Genomic DNA, 18,135 nt, shown 5'->3' on the forward strand with positions numbered 1-18,135 from the left:
GAAAAAAATAGGTAAATTGGACTATATCAAAATTTAAAACTTTTATGCATCCAACTTTTGTACTATCAACAAAGTGAAAAGGCAGCTCTTGGAATGAAACAAAATATTTGCAAATTATATGTCTGACAAAGGGTTAATATCAAGAATACAAACAGAACTCCTACAACTCAACAACAAAACAAACAAACAACTCAATTTAAAAATGGGCAAAGGACTTGAATAGGAATTTCTTCAAAGAAATATACAAATATCTAATAAGCGCATGAAGAGATGGCTTTACATCTCTAATATTAGGGAAATACAAATCAAAACCACAGTGAGACACCACTTCCCATTCGTCAGAATGGTTATTATCAAAAAAACAGAAAATAACTACTGGTGAAGATGCGGAGAAATCGGAACTCTTGTGCGCTGCTGGTGGGAATATAAAACAGTGCAACACTGTGGAAAGTAGTATGGCAGTTCCTCAAAAAATTAAAAATAGGATTACTATCTGATCCAACAATTCCACTTTTGGATATATACCCAAAAGAATTGAAAGCAAGGATGTGAAAAGATATTTGCCCACCCACATTCATAGCAGTAGTATTCACAATAGCCAAAAGGAGGAAACAACCCAATTGTGCATCAACGCATGAATGGATAAAGAAAATGTGGTACATACCTAGAGTGAAATATTACGCAACCTTAAAAAGGAAAGAAATTCTGACACATGCTACAACATGGATGAACCTTGAAGATAGTATGTGAAGTGAAATAAGCCAGTCACAAAAGGACAAATACTGTATATTACCTCACCTATATACGATACCTAGAATAGTCAAATTCATAGAGACAGAAAGTAGAATGATAGTTGCCAGGGGCTGGGGGAAGGGAGGAAAGAGGAGTTATTGTTTAATGAGTACCGGGTTCCCATCTTACGAGATGAAAAAAGTCCTCGAAGTGGATAGTAGTGATGGTTGCACAACAGTGTGAATGCCACTGAAGTGTATACCTTTTTATAAAATGGTTAAAATGGTAAATTACATGTTATGTATATTTTACCACAATGTTTTCAAACATTTTTTAAAAACAAAGACTATAAAATCATGAAAGCATGTTAGCCCACAGGCCAAGTGAGTTTCATGAGATGCCAGCCATACGGACTTAACGTATTTCTTCTTTACAATATCATTCCACTTCATCTGATAGACATGAGAACCTGTGATCCACCAGGGTGAACTCTGAGTGCACCTGCAATGGCAGGACTGGTCATAGGGACTGTGACTTAGGAAGGAAATCAATGGAAACATTAAAGAAAGCTTAGAAGGGCTGGTTGAACACAATGAGGTGAGCAGGAATACTGAAAACATTTCAGCCCAAAGGGATTTTAGTGAACCTGATGATTCTCGAACATTACTGGCAAGGCTACTTATAACAGACATCAAACTACTTATTATAACAGGGGAGATAAAAGTCAACTGGTACAGTTTGTGAGAATGAAGTCTTTAGACTACTAACAGGACAAAAGTGTAGACAGTAGGGATTGTTTATCAGACACTAAATGTAATACAGAGAGAAACTAAAGGATCTCATTCCAAAAACACATAAAATTGCCTCATGGATGCTGAAACAATCTTGCGGTTGGAGACAGCAATGATTTCACACATTTTACAATATTAGAAGGTCTGGCCTCCCTTCCTCTGGAAAAGTGAAGATGCGGATTTTTTTTTCATCCTCTCTGCTTCAGATGGATCTGAGAAACTCAGACGTGTTTGGCATGACGTGTACCACCATTAAATATGCTTAAAGGAGTTAAAATATCAATGGATAATGAATAACGTAAAATTAACCATGAATAAAAGACAGACCAAATTTGATACTTCCACGAATTGAGAACTAAGAGCAAATTCACAGCAAGTAAGAGAAAACTCCAACAAAGGAACCTGGAAAAAGCTCCAAAAGATTTAGTTTTAACGTAAAAAAGAATTTTCAAGAAAACGTGTCAATTAAGCTTTTGGCAAGATTTAAGAGCAGAGGCAAAGCTCTCAAGTTCATGGTGGTGCTAGAGGATCCAATCCCCCTGCTGTGCCTGAGGTAGGCAGTGAGGGAAGAAGATAAAGACATGATGCTTCGTGGGAGCAGGAAGATACGCAAAGAGCTGCCAACGAGCTCCATCAGCAAGTGGCCCCCCAGCCCACTGGGAGCACAATGGGAACCAGACACCTGCGCGCAATGCCTGAAGCACACACCAGAAGGATGCTCTGCGTCCAGAGACATGCCAAGCTTCAGCGGCAAAGACCTCTCCGGGTGGGAAAAATGTAATTGACCTATGTGCTTTTCTTCTTTTTATTCCTCTTTTTATTGATGTCAGGTCACTGAATATTCATATCATAAAAGCTATGTTCCACTTCATAGAGATAGCCATTTCAGGGTTTGGGATTTAGACAAATGATCTACTTCACAACAACCATCCATAAGACCCACATCACTTTGCTTCTCAGTATTCAACCTTCCTAAATCCTCCCAGATGGCTACATTTTACCCAAAAGACATCTCTCCATTCACAGGAGCAGGGCTTCATGGGGGAGCAACTGCTCACACTTTCTGTGACTCGCCAACCACGTTTCTTGTGAGTAAAGGTCACCACGGCTTAATAACACTTTCTGTGTAGAATACGGAGAGGAATACAATTGCATTTTATAATCAGATCTACGTTTGTCCTTGTGACATAGCAACAGAGGAGAATAAAACATTCACTGACTGTCAAGCCTCGAAAGATGACTTTAAATCACCCAGCTTTATGTTTCAGTGGCCTTTTTTATTGAAACATAATCAACTCATATTTGATGAAACAGACACAAGACTATGGGAAGAACAACGATTCCAAATGTGGAGAAGGTCTGGACTTCTTACTGTTTGTTATTTCAGTAATTTAAGCGTTTTGAGATTCAGGTCTATGAAACTCCTTTCTAACCCAAGTCAAGGACTTGGTCTCTCTCCAAAGTTTTTTAAAGAAAACACAGATTGAAAGTCAATGCACATCAGTCATGTGGGGGAAAGGCGGCTTTTGTACTGAGATACGGATCTGAATCTCAGCCTTATCACTTATTAGTTACATGACCTGACATTAGTGTCGTTACCTCTCTGAGCCTCAATTTTCTGTCTGTAACATGGTGCTGATAATGCTTACTTCTGCTGCTTGCTGAGGATATTAAATGGGGTAATGAATCAACATTACCTGGCACAGAGCCAGGGACATGGTCAATGTTTTAAAAATTGAAGGTAAAAAGAGGTTAGGAAATTTCTGGCTTCTATATGTTCTGAGGAGAAGGAATAAGGTGGGGAGAGAAGGAAAGAAAAGAAGGAGTATCACAGCACAATGCACTCATACCCCTAAGATACGTCACTATCCTAACATCCTTTCTAACAGAAACACAGAATAGAATCAAAGACCCATCTTATGCAGCCAACTCACCATAACATCAGGAGTCCAACGGGTTCCACTGTAATTAACTTGGATTTGTACTCAGACCATTCAGATGTGAGGATAAAATCATTTCTTAAATAAACTAAAGGGAACTTAAAGCTATCCCTCTACCCCCAGTCTCTACTGCAAGGGCTAAAGAATTTCCATATTCGTCTCCCTTTCCCACTCACTTCAGACATGCCATGTCCCACCAAGATGCAGTTATCCTACTTCCCTCTCTTCCATCTCTGTTTGGGTGAAAAAAATCATCCATTCCTGTATTGGTTCAGTCTTTTGGACCATTTCTAACCGATTTTCTTCATATCTCATCACAGAATGATAACTTTAGGCAAGGCTTGAAGAGTAAACTGCAGCCAGCTAGCAAATTCAAAACAAGCCCAAGGTCAGCAGCACACCAGTGAGACCAGGGTTCATTACTTAAACATTAGAATCATTTCACATGAAAATGAAAAGGGGGGTTAATCAGTTAATGAATCTGGCACGGCAGCATCCAGAGCGGCAGGGGAGGACAAAATACTGAATGAGTTCAGAAACCAAGGAGACATTATAAACAAAGAGGGCCATTGCCTACATGTCCCTGCTTCTCTCCTTAAGATCTGAATGTCCTTTGAATCCTAACATTTAAGAGTGCAACCCTTTCCAGCTCTGGGAGGCTTGAATGCCTCTAGTGAAATGCCAGCGTTAATGAGAGTCTAATATACCTTTCCACCTGCAGCACCTGTGCAGACAAATTGTACCAGGCTTCAGACAAGCTGAAAAGCCTCCGTGTGCTGTAGATGGAACAGCTGGTAGAGTCAGTGTTCATTTGCTGAATGGTTCCTGTAGTCCCAGCTTGAGCTGGATAGGAAACTCTACAAAGGTAGCTAACCCGGAGCTTCCATGCAAGAAACATCTGTCAACTCAACAACTTTGTGTGAGACGCCTGCCTTCTCGGCTGTGGCAAATGATGACTAAGACTGCCACCAGATAGACTGACAATGGTAGTCAACACGTCCTTTCTGAAGTGACACAGCAAGACTCCATCGCCACTAGCTCCAGTTTTGAAACAACATCTGGCACAGAACCAGGGTCATTTACCCAACCCCCTCCTTGGAATAAAATGAACACTTGGTTATTCACAATGCATTTGGTCCCCTTCCATTGAGAGGTATTTTAGCTACCTATTTGTTCTATCTATTGAGTTTATTCTGCATCATTGTATCTACTCTACAAAGCCTGTAAGCATTATTATCAAAAAGAAAGATGAAAAACACCTTTTCAGGAACAGAGTGGTAGAAACCTTCAAACCACCCAACTAACTTCAAAGTATTATCTAACTCCCAGAATTACCCCAGTGGGTACAAGCACATACTATGGAGAGAGTGTATTTTTCAATAAAATATTCCCTTTGTGGGCTGAAACATGCCCTATCTTCTTATGAAATTATTAGTTCGTTATTAAAATTCTTCAGTTGAACTATTTCTTGAGATCTGTTCCTTTGCTGACTCATACCCACTATCACTGATCCTAATCCCACCCTGTACCAGAGATTCTCAGTAAAAGGAAACGAGAAGATTGTACATACACAAAGCCTACGTTCACACCTTCTCTCCAAAACTAACACACCAATAAAGCCAATAAACCGGTTGAAAATCAACAAAGAGAAAAAGAGATCCTTCCATGCTCCATGCCCACCTGATCTCACATTGTCCTACTTCTACTCTCAGCTTTGTCTTCCATTTCTAGATCTTTTCCTACCTTTTGGGAAAATCTGAACTTATCTTCTGAGTGAGAAAACTAAATGCCTTTAGTGAATACTCACCCCTACATCTTCCTTCACTACACAAACTTCATCATGCATTTTCAAGGCAAGCACCTTATCTGAGCTCCCCCTGACTCTCCACAATGAGGGAAGGGGACTGTCCAAAATTTCCCATCAGAATGAAGTTGGATGCAAACAAAGAGCCATCCGAACTTTAAGGCTAGAATAAGTTGTTCTGAATTTCACTCTTTGAGGAAAAGCATTTCTTTAAATGATGGTCCTTTAAAATGTTAATCTATTGCCAATGTGCTTCAGCATCACTTTAGGGAAAATCAAATGACACTCTGTTTCCTATAGACACTTTACAGTCTACAAGCTGAGGTGATTAACACTTGATATTCAGTACAACATGGTGGCCCAAAAGCTAATAAGAAACTTATTATGAATGACTTCACAGCCTAAGACAGTAGCCTACAATTCCTTCCCATTACTGGTTCTGTCCTCCAAGTCTAATGAGTATTCCTGCACATAACTTTACACTTTGATTTTTTATCATTACCAAGCCATCAGACATGGATTAGGAGCAAAGTCAAAGTAATAGGAAGTTATATCCCAATATTATTTTTGAGCAACTAACAGTTCTCACTTGAATGAAATGAATTTTATTTTACACCAAACTCAATGATATAGCTGTCGTCTGGAACTTCAGTGCTATACTCTAATTACTGGAAGTTTAGCTCATTGGATTCCTGGATTTCAGCACAGAAACCCTGAGTTCCACTCTTCAGGCCTGCCATTGAGTTACTATGTAATCATGCCTAAGTCATTTTTTGATTTGTTTGCTTTTTCTCCATTGGTAAAATGGCAATAATCCAAATTCTCCAAGCCAGGGACCTCATTTTAGGATTTATTTTTAAGCTATGTTTCTAGAAGCCCTAAAATTCTGCATAGTTGTTTCAGGTGTTACATACAAATAATTTAGTCCAAATTTTTTATTTTTAATGTATATTTTAACACTGTGGGAATATTCTAGGAGTCACTGACTCACAAGTGATATATATTAGGTTTTAACACATTTTGGTGAACCCCCTTGCAAGGCATGTCTGGTTAACTCATTCTTGTCTGCAAATCTCAGTGTAAGACTCCTACCAAATTTGTGTATATAAATGACCTTACTTTAAATATGTTATTTATTAGTAAGTGTGTAGATTGGCCCTGGTCATTTTTTTAAAACAGCAGTACCTGGTTTGCTCTCATTTCTAAAGATGTGTAATCAAGTCCTCATGTCTGTGAAAGCCTTTGTCAAAGCCTACATGCTAAACCAGTCCATATTGGGCATGTGCAGTACCTAGTCTTATCATGCAACCTTTGGGCAATGAGGCAAGATGGTGCTAGTGGTATAGTGAGAAACTGCTAGAGCCAGGTTACAAGGGCTGCTTGATTAATGGCAGATTTTGCAATCATGTTGGGGAATCATGCTGGATTTTCAGGGTGACAAACAGTTTTCAGGATCATAAAGGGTTAGATGAGACACCATTCTGGGTTTCATGCAACTGGATAGGACCTCAGAGAATGGAAAATCCATGTTCCTTGAACATCGCACAGACTGGCCTATTGGTACAATTGGCTAAGTACATATCATTTAAGTTTATCATGGTAAACTGTCCCTTCTCTAAGATTTATATAATAAGAGAATTCCGTTTTCCCATATCAGTAACCCACTTCTACAATAACATGCCCCTCCAATTTCTATACCATGTAAAATTCAGACTCATCTGCCTAGAACCCAGTCTTATCACATAATAGTCAATTACTCAATAACTAATTTCTAACAGATAATGTTTTAATATTACTTAGTTATAAATCTTTTAGTACTTATTAGAAGTTTTGTGTGCTTCTTCCCTGACTTTGATGCTTATGATAAGAAATACAAGGGCTTCCCTGGTGGCGCAGTGGTTGAGAGTCCGCCTGCCGATGCAGGGGATGCGCGTTTGTGCCCCGGTCTGGGAAGATCCCACATGCCGCAGAGCGGCTAGGCCCGTGAGCCATGGCCGCTGAGCCTGCGCGTCCGGAGCCTGTGCTCCGCAAAGGGAGAGGCCACAGCAGTGAGAGGCCCGCGTACCGCAAAATATAAAAATTTTAAAAAAAAGTACAAGCAGTAGTTAGGCATTGTTGGTGATGCAATTTTGAAATGGGATTTCTTACTATACCTCCCATGGGTTTCTGGGTAAATAATAACTGCAGAGTGTCCTGAGAGCACACAGCAGTCCATTACCATTTTCAGCTACCTGCCTGTCAAATCAGTATTTTCATAATATAGTTTATACTTTGGAGTTCTAGAGAAAATTATATTTGTAAAAGGAATCAATCACTGGGGGAAAAAAGTTTGAAAGCTGCTATTTTGACGATACAACCGCTGGCATCATTTGTAAATCAACCTGATAGATAAAACCAAAACATCCAATGTGTATTCCATGCTGTATTTTGTCCGAGTTATGAGTAGGCATACCCACTGAGAGGGAGACTGCTTACTTCAGCCCAACTCAAAACACAGATGGAACAGCTCTCCAAAATCAATTATGCAGTCAATGCATGAAAATAGAAAAAGTAAGTTTTGTGGGGAGACAGAAAATTTGGGTTTCATCTGAATCAGAAAGAATACACAGAGGTCTCATGATGATACTATCATGTCACTGATATTTATTATAAATGTTGGATGCCTCTGGCCTGGTTGTATATTTATGATAAGGAATTAGACCAGTTGTTAAATGCCGAGCTGTGATTACACATGGGTTCTGGTCAGATTCAATCTGTTCTTTTCTTTTCTTTTCTTTTTTAACATCTTTATTGGGTTATACTTACTTTAAAATGGTGTGTTAGTTCATGCTTTATTAAAAAGTGAATCAGCTATATATATACATATATCACCATATCTCCTCCCTCTTGTGTCTCCCTCCCACCCTCCCTATCCCACCCCTCTAGGTGGTAACAAAGCACCGAGCTGATCTCCCTGTGCTATGCGGCTGCTTCCCACTAGCTATCTATTTCACATTTGGTAGTGTATATATGTCCATGCCACTCTCTCACTTCATCCCAGCTTACCCTTCCCACTCCCCGTGTCCTCAAGTCCATTCTCTACATCTGTGTCTTTATTCCTATCCTGCCCCTAGGTTCTTCAGAACCTTTTTTTTTTTAGATACCATATATACGTGTTAGCATAGGGTATTTATTTTTCTCTTTCAGACTTACTTCACTCTGTATAGCAGTCTCTAGCTCCATTCACCTCACTACAAATAACTCAATTTTGTTCCTTTTTATGGCTGAGTAATATTCCATTGTATATATGTGCCACATCTTCTTTATCCATTCATCTATCGATGGACACATAGGTTGCTTCCATACCCTGGCTGTTGTAAATAGAGCTGCAATGAACATTGTGGCACATGACTCTTTTTGAATTATGGTTTTCTCAGGGTATATGCCCAGTAGTGGGATTGCTGAGTCGTATGGTAGCTCTATTTTTAGTTTTTTAAGGAACCTCCATACTGACCTCCATAGTGGCTGTATCAAGTTACATTCCCAACAACAGTGCAAGAGGCTTCCCTTTTCTCCACAGCCTCTGCAGCATTTACGGTTTGTAGATTTTTTGATGATGGCCATTCTGACTGGTGTGAGGTGATACCTCATTGTAGCTTTGATTTGCATTTCTCTAATGATTAGTGATGTTGCGCATTCTTTCATGTGTTTGTTGGCAATCTCTATATATTCTTTGAAGAAATGTCTATTTAGGCCTTCTGCCCATTTTTGGATTGGGTTCTTTGTTTTTTTGATATTGAGTTGCATGAGATGTTTGTGAATTTTGGAGATTGATCCTTTGTCAGTTGCTTCGTTTGCAAATATTTTCTCCCATTCTGAGGGTGGTCTTTTCATCTTGTTTAGGTTTTCTTTTGATGTGCAAAAAAAAAGCTTTTACGTTTCATTAGGTCCCATTTGTTTATTTTTATTTCCATTTCTCTAGGACGTGGGTCAAAAAGGATCTTGCTGTGATTTATGTCATAGACTGTTCTGCCAATGTTTTCCTTGAAGAGTTTTATAGTGTCTGGCTGTATATTTAGGTCATTAATCCATTTTGACTTTATTTTTCGTATGGTGTTAGGGAGTGTTCTAATTTCATTCTTTAACATGTAGCTGTCCAGTTTTCTCAGCACCACTTATAGAAGAGGCTCTCTTTTTTCCATTGTGTATTCTTGCCTCCTTTATTAAAAATAAGGTGACCATATGTGCGTGGCTTTATCTCCGGGCTTTCTGTCCTGTTCCACTGATCTATATTTCTGTTTTTGTGCCAGTACCATACTGTCTTGATTACTGTAGCTTTGTAGTATAGTATGAAGTCTGGGAGCCTGATTCCTCCAGCTCGTTTTTCTTTCTCAACATTGCTTTGGCGATTCAGGGTCTTTTGTGTTTCCGTACAAATTGTGAAAATTTTTGTTCTACTTCTGTGAAAAATGCCATTGCTAGTTTGATGGGAATTGCACTGAATCTGTAGATTGCTTTGGGTCGTAGAGTCATTTTCACAATGTTGATTCTTCCAATCCAAGAACATGGTATTCCTCTACATCTATTTGAATCATCTTTCATTTCTTTCATCAGTGTCTTACACTTTTCTGCATACAGGTCTTTTGTCTCCTTAGGTAGGTTTATTCCTAGGTATTTTATTCTTTTTGTTGCAGTGGTAAATGGGAGTGTTTCCTTCATTTCTCTTTCAGATTTTTCATCATTAGTGTACACGAATGCAAGAGGTTTCTGCGCATTTTGTATCCTGCTACTTTACCAAATTCATTGATTAGCTCTGGTAATTTTCTGGTAGCATCTTTAGGATTCTCTATGTAAAGTATCATGTCATCTGCAAACAGTGACAGCTTTACTTCTTCTTTTCCAATTTGGATTCCTTTTATTTCTTTTTCTCCTCTGATTGCTGCGGCTAAAACTTCCAAAACTATGTTGAATAATAGTGGTGAGAGTGGACAACCTTGTCTTGTTCCTGATCTTAGAGGAAAGGGTTTCAGTTTCTCACCATTGAGAACGATGTTAGCTATGGGTTTGTCATACATGGCCTTTATTATATTGAGGTAAGTTCCCTCTATGCCTAGTTTCTGGATGCTTTTTATCATAAATGGGTGTTGAATTTTGTCAAAAGCTTTTTCTGCATCTATTGAGATGATCATATTGTTTTACTCCTTCAATTTGTTAATATGGTTTATCACATTGATTGATTTGCATATATTGAAGAATCCTTGCATCCTGGGATAAACCCCACTTGATCGTGGTGTATGATCCTTTTAATGTGCTGCTGGATTCTGTTTGCTAGTATTTTGTTGAGGATTTTTTCATCTCTGTTCATCAATGATATTGGCCTGTAGGTTTCTATCAATGTGACATATTTGTCTGGTTTTGGTATCAGGGTGATGGTGGCCTTGTAGAATGAGTTTGGGAGTGTTGCTTCTTCTGCTACATTTTGGAAGAGTTTGAGAAGGAGACGTGTTAGCTCTTCTCTAAATGTTTGATAGAAGTTGCCTGTGAAGCCATCTGGTCCTGGGCTTTTGTTTCTTGGAAGATTTTTAATCACAGTCTCAATTTCAGCACTTGTGATTGGTCTGTTTATATTTTCTATTCCTTCCTGGTTCGGTCTCGGAAGGTTATGCTTTTCTAATAAGTTGTCCATTTCTTCCAGGTTGTCCATTTTATTGGCATAGAGTTGCTTGTAGTCATCTCTCATGATCCTTTGTATTTCTGCAGTGTCAGTTGTTACTTCTCCTTCTTCATTTCTAACTGTTGATTTGCATCTTCTCCCTTTTTTTCCTGATGAGTCTAATGGTTTATCAATTTGGCTTCTCTTCTCAAAGAACCATCTTTTAGTTTTATTGATCTTTGCTACTGTTTCCTTCATTTCTTTTTTGTTTATTTCTGATGTGATCTTAATGATTTCTTTCCTTTTGTTAACTTTGGGTCTTTTTTGTTTTTCTTTCTCTAATTGCTTTAGGTGTAAGGTTAGGTTGTTTATTTGAGATTTTTCCTGTTTCTTGAGGTAGGATTGTATTGCTATAAACTTCCCTCTTAGAACTGCAGTTGCTGCATCCCATAGGTTTTGGGTCATCATGTTTTCATTTCACATAACTGATGTGTCTTAGATGCTTAACGTGAAAACAAATATTCTAAAATCAGCAGTGTCCTTTTGCTTTTTGTATCACTTCTATATTATATCATTATTTAAACAATACTGTAGCCAATTAATGTGCATAGGGAAAAATGAAGCGACCATAAAGAAAGCTTAAGTTTTTCTATTATTTAATATCTTTTCATAGAAGGCAACTTGACAACTGTTTTCTCTCAAGAAAATGACTTCCTATGGGTTCTCCCAGAATCAAACCCAGTCATAAACATTCCAGTTCAAATAGTTAATATGAGAAATGGAAGAAACGCCAATAGGAAAGTGAGATAGGGAAGAGAAGGCAAGCATTAAATACTGTGTTATAGCCAGGTAATAGTGTGGAAAAGTGGAGGTAATCCACAGAGAAACTCTGGGAAACACAAGCTTCCAACTTGAAGGGCCAGGGAGCTGGAGCATTTAGATACCCACTCCCATCAGTCCTTGGTTGAGGACTGCTGCTGGGAAGCTATTAATTCCCCTCACTTCCTTCCTGCCATCTACACAGGCAGAGCAGACTTCAACAGCTTCAGAAGTTCCTGGGCTGGAAAATGCCAAATAATGGCAATTGAAAGTTTGCCACATGCACAAAATGGTAGGGTCTAAGAAATATAGGAGGGACATTGAACAAATTGCCAATAGCAGGCAACTGGCAAATGCAAATTCAGAGGGCTTCACAAGTCATCTTAGCTATTAGAATAGATAATAAGAAACCTCTCTCAACAAGAGCCTGAGATGCACTATTCTTATCATTTGAATAATGAGTGCTGGTTTCCATTTATTAAACAGTTCTTATGTGCCAGGTACTGTACCAATGGCCCAACGTCCATGATCTCATTTAATGCCCACAACAATCTTATTAGTACATCACCAGTTTATAGAGGAGGAAGCTGGACTCAGAGGCATTAAGTAATTTACTGAAGTAACAGACACCAGCCCAGGTCTCTCAGTTGCCAAAATATTTTCTCTTTCTGCCTCCCACTGTTTTCAGTGTCCCTAGATGGACAGATATATTTTCTTTAGCTTGAGTATGTCATTAGCTCTGGAAATTCTATCTAAAAAATGTCACAGTCCGCCCCTTTCAGAGGAAGACCTGTGTCTTCATATCTTGGAAATTCCAGCCTGTGTACCAAACATGGAGAGACTTCCCACCTGGTGCCCCTGCCATCTCTGCCGCGTGGACTTTTACGAGAGGCTCTCATTTGGTGCTCTGCACCTGCCCCATGGTGGGTAGCACTTTCAAAGAGCTGCAGGCTCCAGGAATCACAAAACCATCTCTGCTTCTATGTCCTTTCCCACCTGATTTCCATTCGCTCTGCCTGGTCATGATGGGAAGTTTCTTTTTTTGTAGCATCATTCCAGTCTGACTTTTCTTTCACCTCTTCACATTCCACATTCCATCAAGTGGCAATTTTATTCTACGATCACCAGTTAGAACTTTAAAATAGATTTTCAAAGAATATCTGACTGTTAGAACTTCAAATAGCTCAAATATAACCATTTTCTTCAATAAACCTAAATTCTAATCTCTTTTAAATAGTATTTTGAGCAAAATAATAATTCATACTCACTTGTATTAGTCCCTTTTCACTCCTGAGTCTCCAAGTCATTCTTAAAACCTTCAAACTTTAAGTCCTCTAATGCTATCACAGCACACTTTTAATTACTGGTATCAAAAGAAAGGGACTATCATAGGGGAAAAGCCTTCTATGTTATTTTACCAGCTTAATTTCTACACAAAAGCTTTCAAGTAATCAACAGAAAGAAGAAATGCGAATCCAAATAAGCCACAAACTAGGAAGACAGTCCAAGAATGAACAATGAAGGTCAAATCCAAGTACAACAAACCCCATGGAGAATACTGATGTTTTGCTGCAGTGACATTTCATGGTTAATTGGTGGTTTGTTAAAGATTACATTTCCAAGATCAAAAAGAATAATGATAAAACACACTCAGAAATGGAAAGCAAGGGCTCTATAAACAGTAGCTGTTTGGAAATTAAAAACGGTACTAAATGACTAATGAGGAAGATAGACAGCTTACCAATTCTCAGGGAATTTTGTAACTATCAAACCACAGACTGTTGTGGGCAGGATTTGATCAAAGGTCTCTAGAGTACACTTTCATCCTCATGAGGTTGGGGTCAGGAAGAGGAGAAGGTAAAGAGGACCAGGAGCTATAAGGCTGTGACTTGGAAAGGCCTTTTGCGGTCATCTACTATCAGCATCCTGCCCCAGAATTCCTCAAATTCCATGTTTTCCCATAAGCTGTTATTTCCATCCAGGTGTTACATGTACCAGACCCCTTTTCTACAGCAATGGCCCTTTCAGGTCTTGAGGGAATTTAAAATAATACAAAGAAAAATCTGCCTTGCAGAATCTTAGGAGATTTCACTGATTTCACATTGCTCTTAATGGAACGAAGGTATGGCATCATCTGCCTAGCCTCATATAAAAAAGGAGGAAAAAACCAAAAAACATTCATTGCCCCATTGAATCTGGTGCCCTACATAGTCCCATGTGTGACACTGGTCCCACACAGAAAAATTTGAGCTTACTGTCCACGCTGATGCTCAGTTAAACCCATCCTATACACAGTCACCTAAGTGACTTTTCTAGGACACAGTCTGATGGAGTCACTCCTCTGCCTTCACCTTCAATGAATCCCCATTGCTTACAGAACAAAGTCTAAATGACAGAGCCATGGATCTCTTTCCAGCCATATCTCCTATCAACCCCCTTTCTCAGAGTTCATGCCCCAGCCATGCTAAAGAACATACAATATTCTCTTTATCCTAAGGATTTTGTACAGAGTGGTCCCTCTGCCTGAAACTTTCTTCCTTCCTTCCATCTTTGCCTGGGAAGGTCCTGGAAAATTGTTACTCACCCTGCTGATCTCCACTATCACTTCGTTCAAGAAGTCCCTCTGGGTCTCCCATTCCCTACCTCCACAACTGAACTTAGTTAAATTTACCCTCCTGTTTACACCCACAAACACCTACTTCCTCTACAAAATGACTTATTTCCGATGTTGTAATTACCTATTTCTTTATCAGTCTCTCTGACTGAACTATACACTCCTTAAAGACTGAGAAGTTGTTTCCTTCACTATCGTATCACAAAATCTAACAGACTAACTGACACATGATAGTAACTCAGTAAAAACGTGTTGGATGAATGAATGAATGACTGAACGAATGAACAAAACACTGACCAGCTGTATGAGCTCAATCTCTAGTCCATCCCTCCGTCTCTTACCTGCAAACTAAAACAATCCCAGTACTTATGGTTGTCTTCCTTGGTCCTGGAGCATTTGTGAAATTGCAACATCATTCCCCTCCCAGACAACTCCACTTCCAATAATTTGTTCTCTTTGTCTATAGTAACACCAGTTACCTAAATTTGGCCCATCTACTCCAACCACATCCTAAATCCTCTGAGCCAGGTGAAGCAGCTTCCTTTCACAATGCTAGGACCGGCCACAAACAGATGATAATCCCTTTGCACATTTCAAGGAGCAGCACCAAGGGAACAGTACATGGGAAACGCCATTGACAGCTCAGAATATCCAGGGCATTTCTAGAACCTCGGCACTGCTCTCGCTCTAGAAATGAAGGTCCAAAAAGCATGTCAGAGAATGTTCATAATTCTAAACAAGCTCCACCTTTGAAACACAATCTAGATAGAACCTAATATACAAGCATGCACAATGGATGAAGCCAAGGTCTCCTCCATGATTGCCCTTCTGACAACCTTATTGTCTCCTCAACCATAAAAGGTGAACTTCAAACTCACGACCTTGCCTTGTCACCAGAAACATCCAAGCTTGGATCACTCTTTCTAAGACCAGATACTTGCTCTCTGAACTATTAGAGACTTGTCACATACACAGAAGTAGAACAGGATTATTTCTATCTACCCGGGGACCTGGAGTCTTTCACATTGCTCCTGTTAAAACTCTCAGAACACCAAAACTTTACCTACAAAGGGTTCACGCTATGACACTCCCAATTTTCAGAAACCTCCTCATCTCTTGTGAGTCACATGCAGCCAATTCCAGGAATTGGAAACATGGTTGTGAGGATGAAACTGACTTTGGGGCTCCCCTTGGATATGGTCTTCCAGACTTACCAAAAGGCCATTAAGAGGAAGGTTTACCCCACCTCAGGGAAACCCGAGGCAGTACTTGCAGTCAAGGGCTGGCCATGGCTTCTGAGCTACATCCAGAAAGAATTTCATACTGTACCTGGATCTGCTGAAGCAATTCCTGACTGTCCGAGCGCCAGCATGTACCGCTCCTCAACTGCCTCCATTGTGGATCATCAGTAGGGCTGTCAGATTTACTAAATAAAAATACAGGATACCCAGTTAAACTTGAACTTCACATGAATAATAAGTCATCACTTTTAGTATAAGTAGATCCTATGTACTATTTGGGGCACACTTATCTTCAAAATGTACTCGTTGTTTTTCTGACATTCATATTTAACTAAACAGCCTATATTTTATCTGTCAACCCTACTCAGCAGAAATGATGGAGGCTTATAGAGATCCAGGAGACACCTCAGCGCCTCCTCAGCTTTTATTTCTACGTCCTGGACAGCGAGCACGAACCTTCCACCCCCAGTCATTGGCCAGAATGGAGGATGTTCTCTGTTTTAGAGCTTTTTCTACATGTCATTGTTATTATCTTCCTTGTTTTAAAGAGATGTTTATTTTTTCCCAAACTTAATAGCTCATCCAAAAGTAGTTCAAAGCTCATTAGACAAGGGAAAAACAACATGGTTCTGAAAAGTGAAGGAAACCGCCTGGTGTTTAGTAAAGAAGTAGTAGGGAGATTGAAAAAGCCAAACTTAATAAGCAAATCTCTCCAAAGGTATTTTCAGAGCTTGATACCCTCCCACACCCTGAAAATATCATTACATCAAGAAGGTAGAAACTGCTAACCAAATGTAAGACTCCCATATGATTCTATCAAACTGAGGATGCTTCTTTACTAAGCAGTGAGCACACTTGCTGCCCCAGGGACCTTGGCAGTTGCAATACAGAGCTCTTCCCTTTGGGATGGAAACAGCAAGTTTTCCTGTGGTCTACACGCTGGCCCCAAAAATACTACACTCCCAATACCTGTCAACTTTAAGTATTTTTCTACATATCTCCATTTTTTCTGTTACTATCTGGACTACATCCTAGACTTGACATTACATCAATTGCATTCAAGAAGCTACTTTTAAAAGTTGGTAGGAAACCTTAAATCTAGAGCTTGCAGTCCCTGGCTTACTTTCATCCAGGTGCATCAGGGTTTTCAAAAGTAGTCAGGTTAACATATATATGGAATTTAAGAAAAAAAATGTCATGAAGAACATAGGGGTAAGACAGGAATAAAGACACAGACCTACTAGAGAATGGACATGAGGATATGGGGAGGGGGAAGGGTAAGCTGTGACCAAGTGAAAGAGCGGCATGGACATATATACACTACCAAACGTAAGGTAGATAGCTAGTGGGAAGCAGCCGCATAGCACAGGGAGATCAGCTCGGTGCTTTGTGACCGCCTGGAGGGGTGGGATAGGGAGAGTGGGAGGGAGACGCAAAAGGGAGGGGATATGGGAACATATGTATATGTATAACTGATTAAATTTGTTATAAAGCAAAAAGTAAAAAATAAAAAAATAAAAAATAAAAAATAAATGACTTAACAAAAAAAAAAAAAAGTAGTCAGGTTAGTTACCCCGTATCACAGCCCCACGCTTGTGTCAGAGATATAAAAATGGAACATGATAGTTAAGGTTTTAGTTGCCAAATCATAAAGCCTCCCAGACAGAGGCAATAGAGCAAAATGATTGCAGAGGCATGGACTTTGATTTGCTCCAGGGTCTTGGGCAAGTCACTTGGCCTCTGTGTTTATTTGTACTTATCTGCACTTATCTGTCACTTGGGGGTTATAATTGTACCTGGTCCATGGGTACGTTGTACAAAAGATCTGTAAAGTAGTTACAAGAAACCGACACAGAGTAAGCACTCCACAGACATTGGCTATTAGCTATTGGAAATATTTCTCCATGAAACAGATTACTTTATCAGTGGATGACTCGGTGGGAGACAGTGAATCACAGAATCACAGCATGTTGAAAGTGACCTAGTTCACACTCTTATGTGAGAAAAAGAAAAGTGTGCATGTGTAGAAAATGTCTGAAAGTTTACATAACAAATAGTTCATCATGTTAACTTTGAGGATTAGAATAAATCAGGAAAGGAGGAAAGAAAACCTTGAGTGTCATTCAATTTCTACATCATTTGTGTTTCTACACTGAGACTGAATACACTGGAAGTGCAATTTTTTTGAATGTGGCGGGATAAAGGTTTTCAAGTTTTCCTGATACATCCATATTATTATTTCAGAATTGCTGGCATTTCTTGCCATCTTCGGATCTACACCCATTTGAGTCAGGGGGCCATTCTGGACGGAGGAGATAATAGAGCAGAAGTGAAGCGACAGAAAAGATTTTGTCTTTTCTCTTCAAAGAGGAAACATCTTTGGAATGGGAACAACTCACAACCAAACTTTGGTGAAAGGATGTGATGGAAAACGAGACAAACATCCTACCCCTGTGATGAGAAGGATTCCTTGGGCTGGATGGAGGGAGGTCACAGGTGGCTGGACAAGGAAACCAACTAGGGAGAAACACACACAAGTGCAGAACAAACACCCCGAGGCCA

The 18,135-nt window shown here is 39.5% G+C and overlaps 1 protein-coding gene across 26 annotated transcripts in view; it reads right to left on the minus strand.

Moving 5' to 3' along the window:
- Positions 1-18,135, minus strand: part of LOC309804101 (zinc finger protein 226-like) — a 439,178-nt gene that overhangs the window by 327,061 nt on the left and 93,982 nt on the right. The window contains exon 2 of one of the 26 annotated variants that reach the window (XM_082621204.1): positions 15,662-15,758. The exons of the other annotated variants lie outside the window; for them this stretch is intronic. Within the exon in view, the coding sequence (XP_082477330.1) occupies positions 15,662-15,758 (97 nt within the window). The remainder of the gene's footprint in view (positions 1-15,661; positions 15,759-18,135) is intronic. 26 annotated transcript variants of the gene reach the window in all.

The sequence above is a fragment of the Mesoplodon mirus genome (genome assembly GCF_964341445.2).
Source record: "Mesoplodon mirus genome assembly, chromosome: 5".
Classification (NCBI taxonomy): domain Eukaryota; kingdom Metazoa; phylum Chordata; class Mammalia; order Artiodactyla; family Ziphiidae; genus Mesoplodon; species Mesoplodon mirus.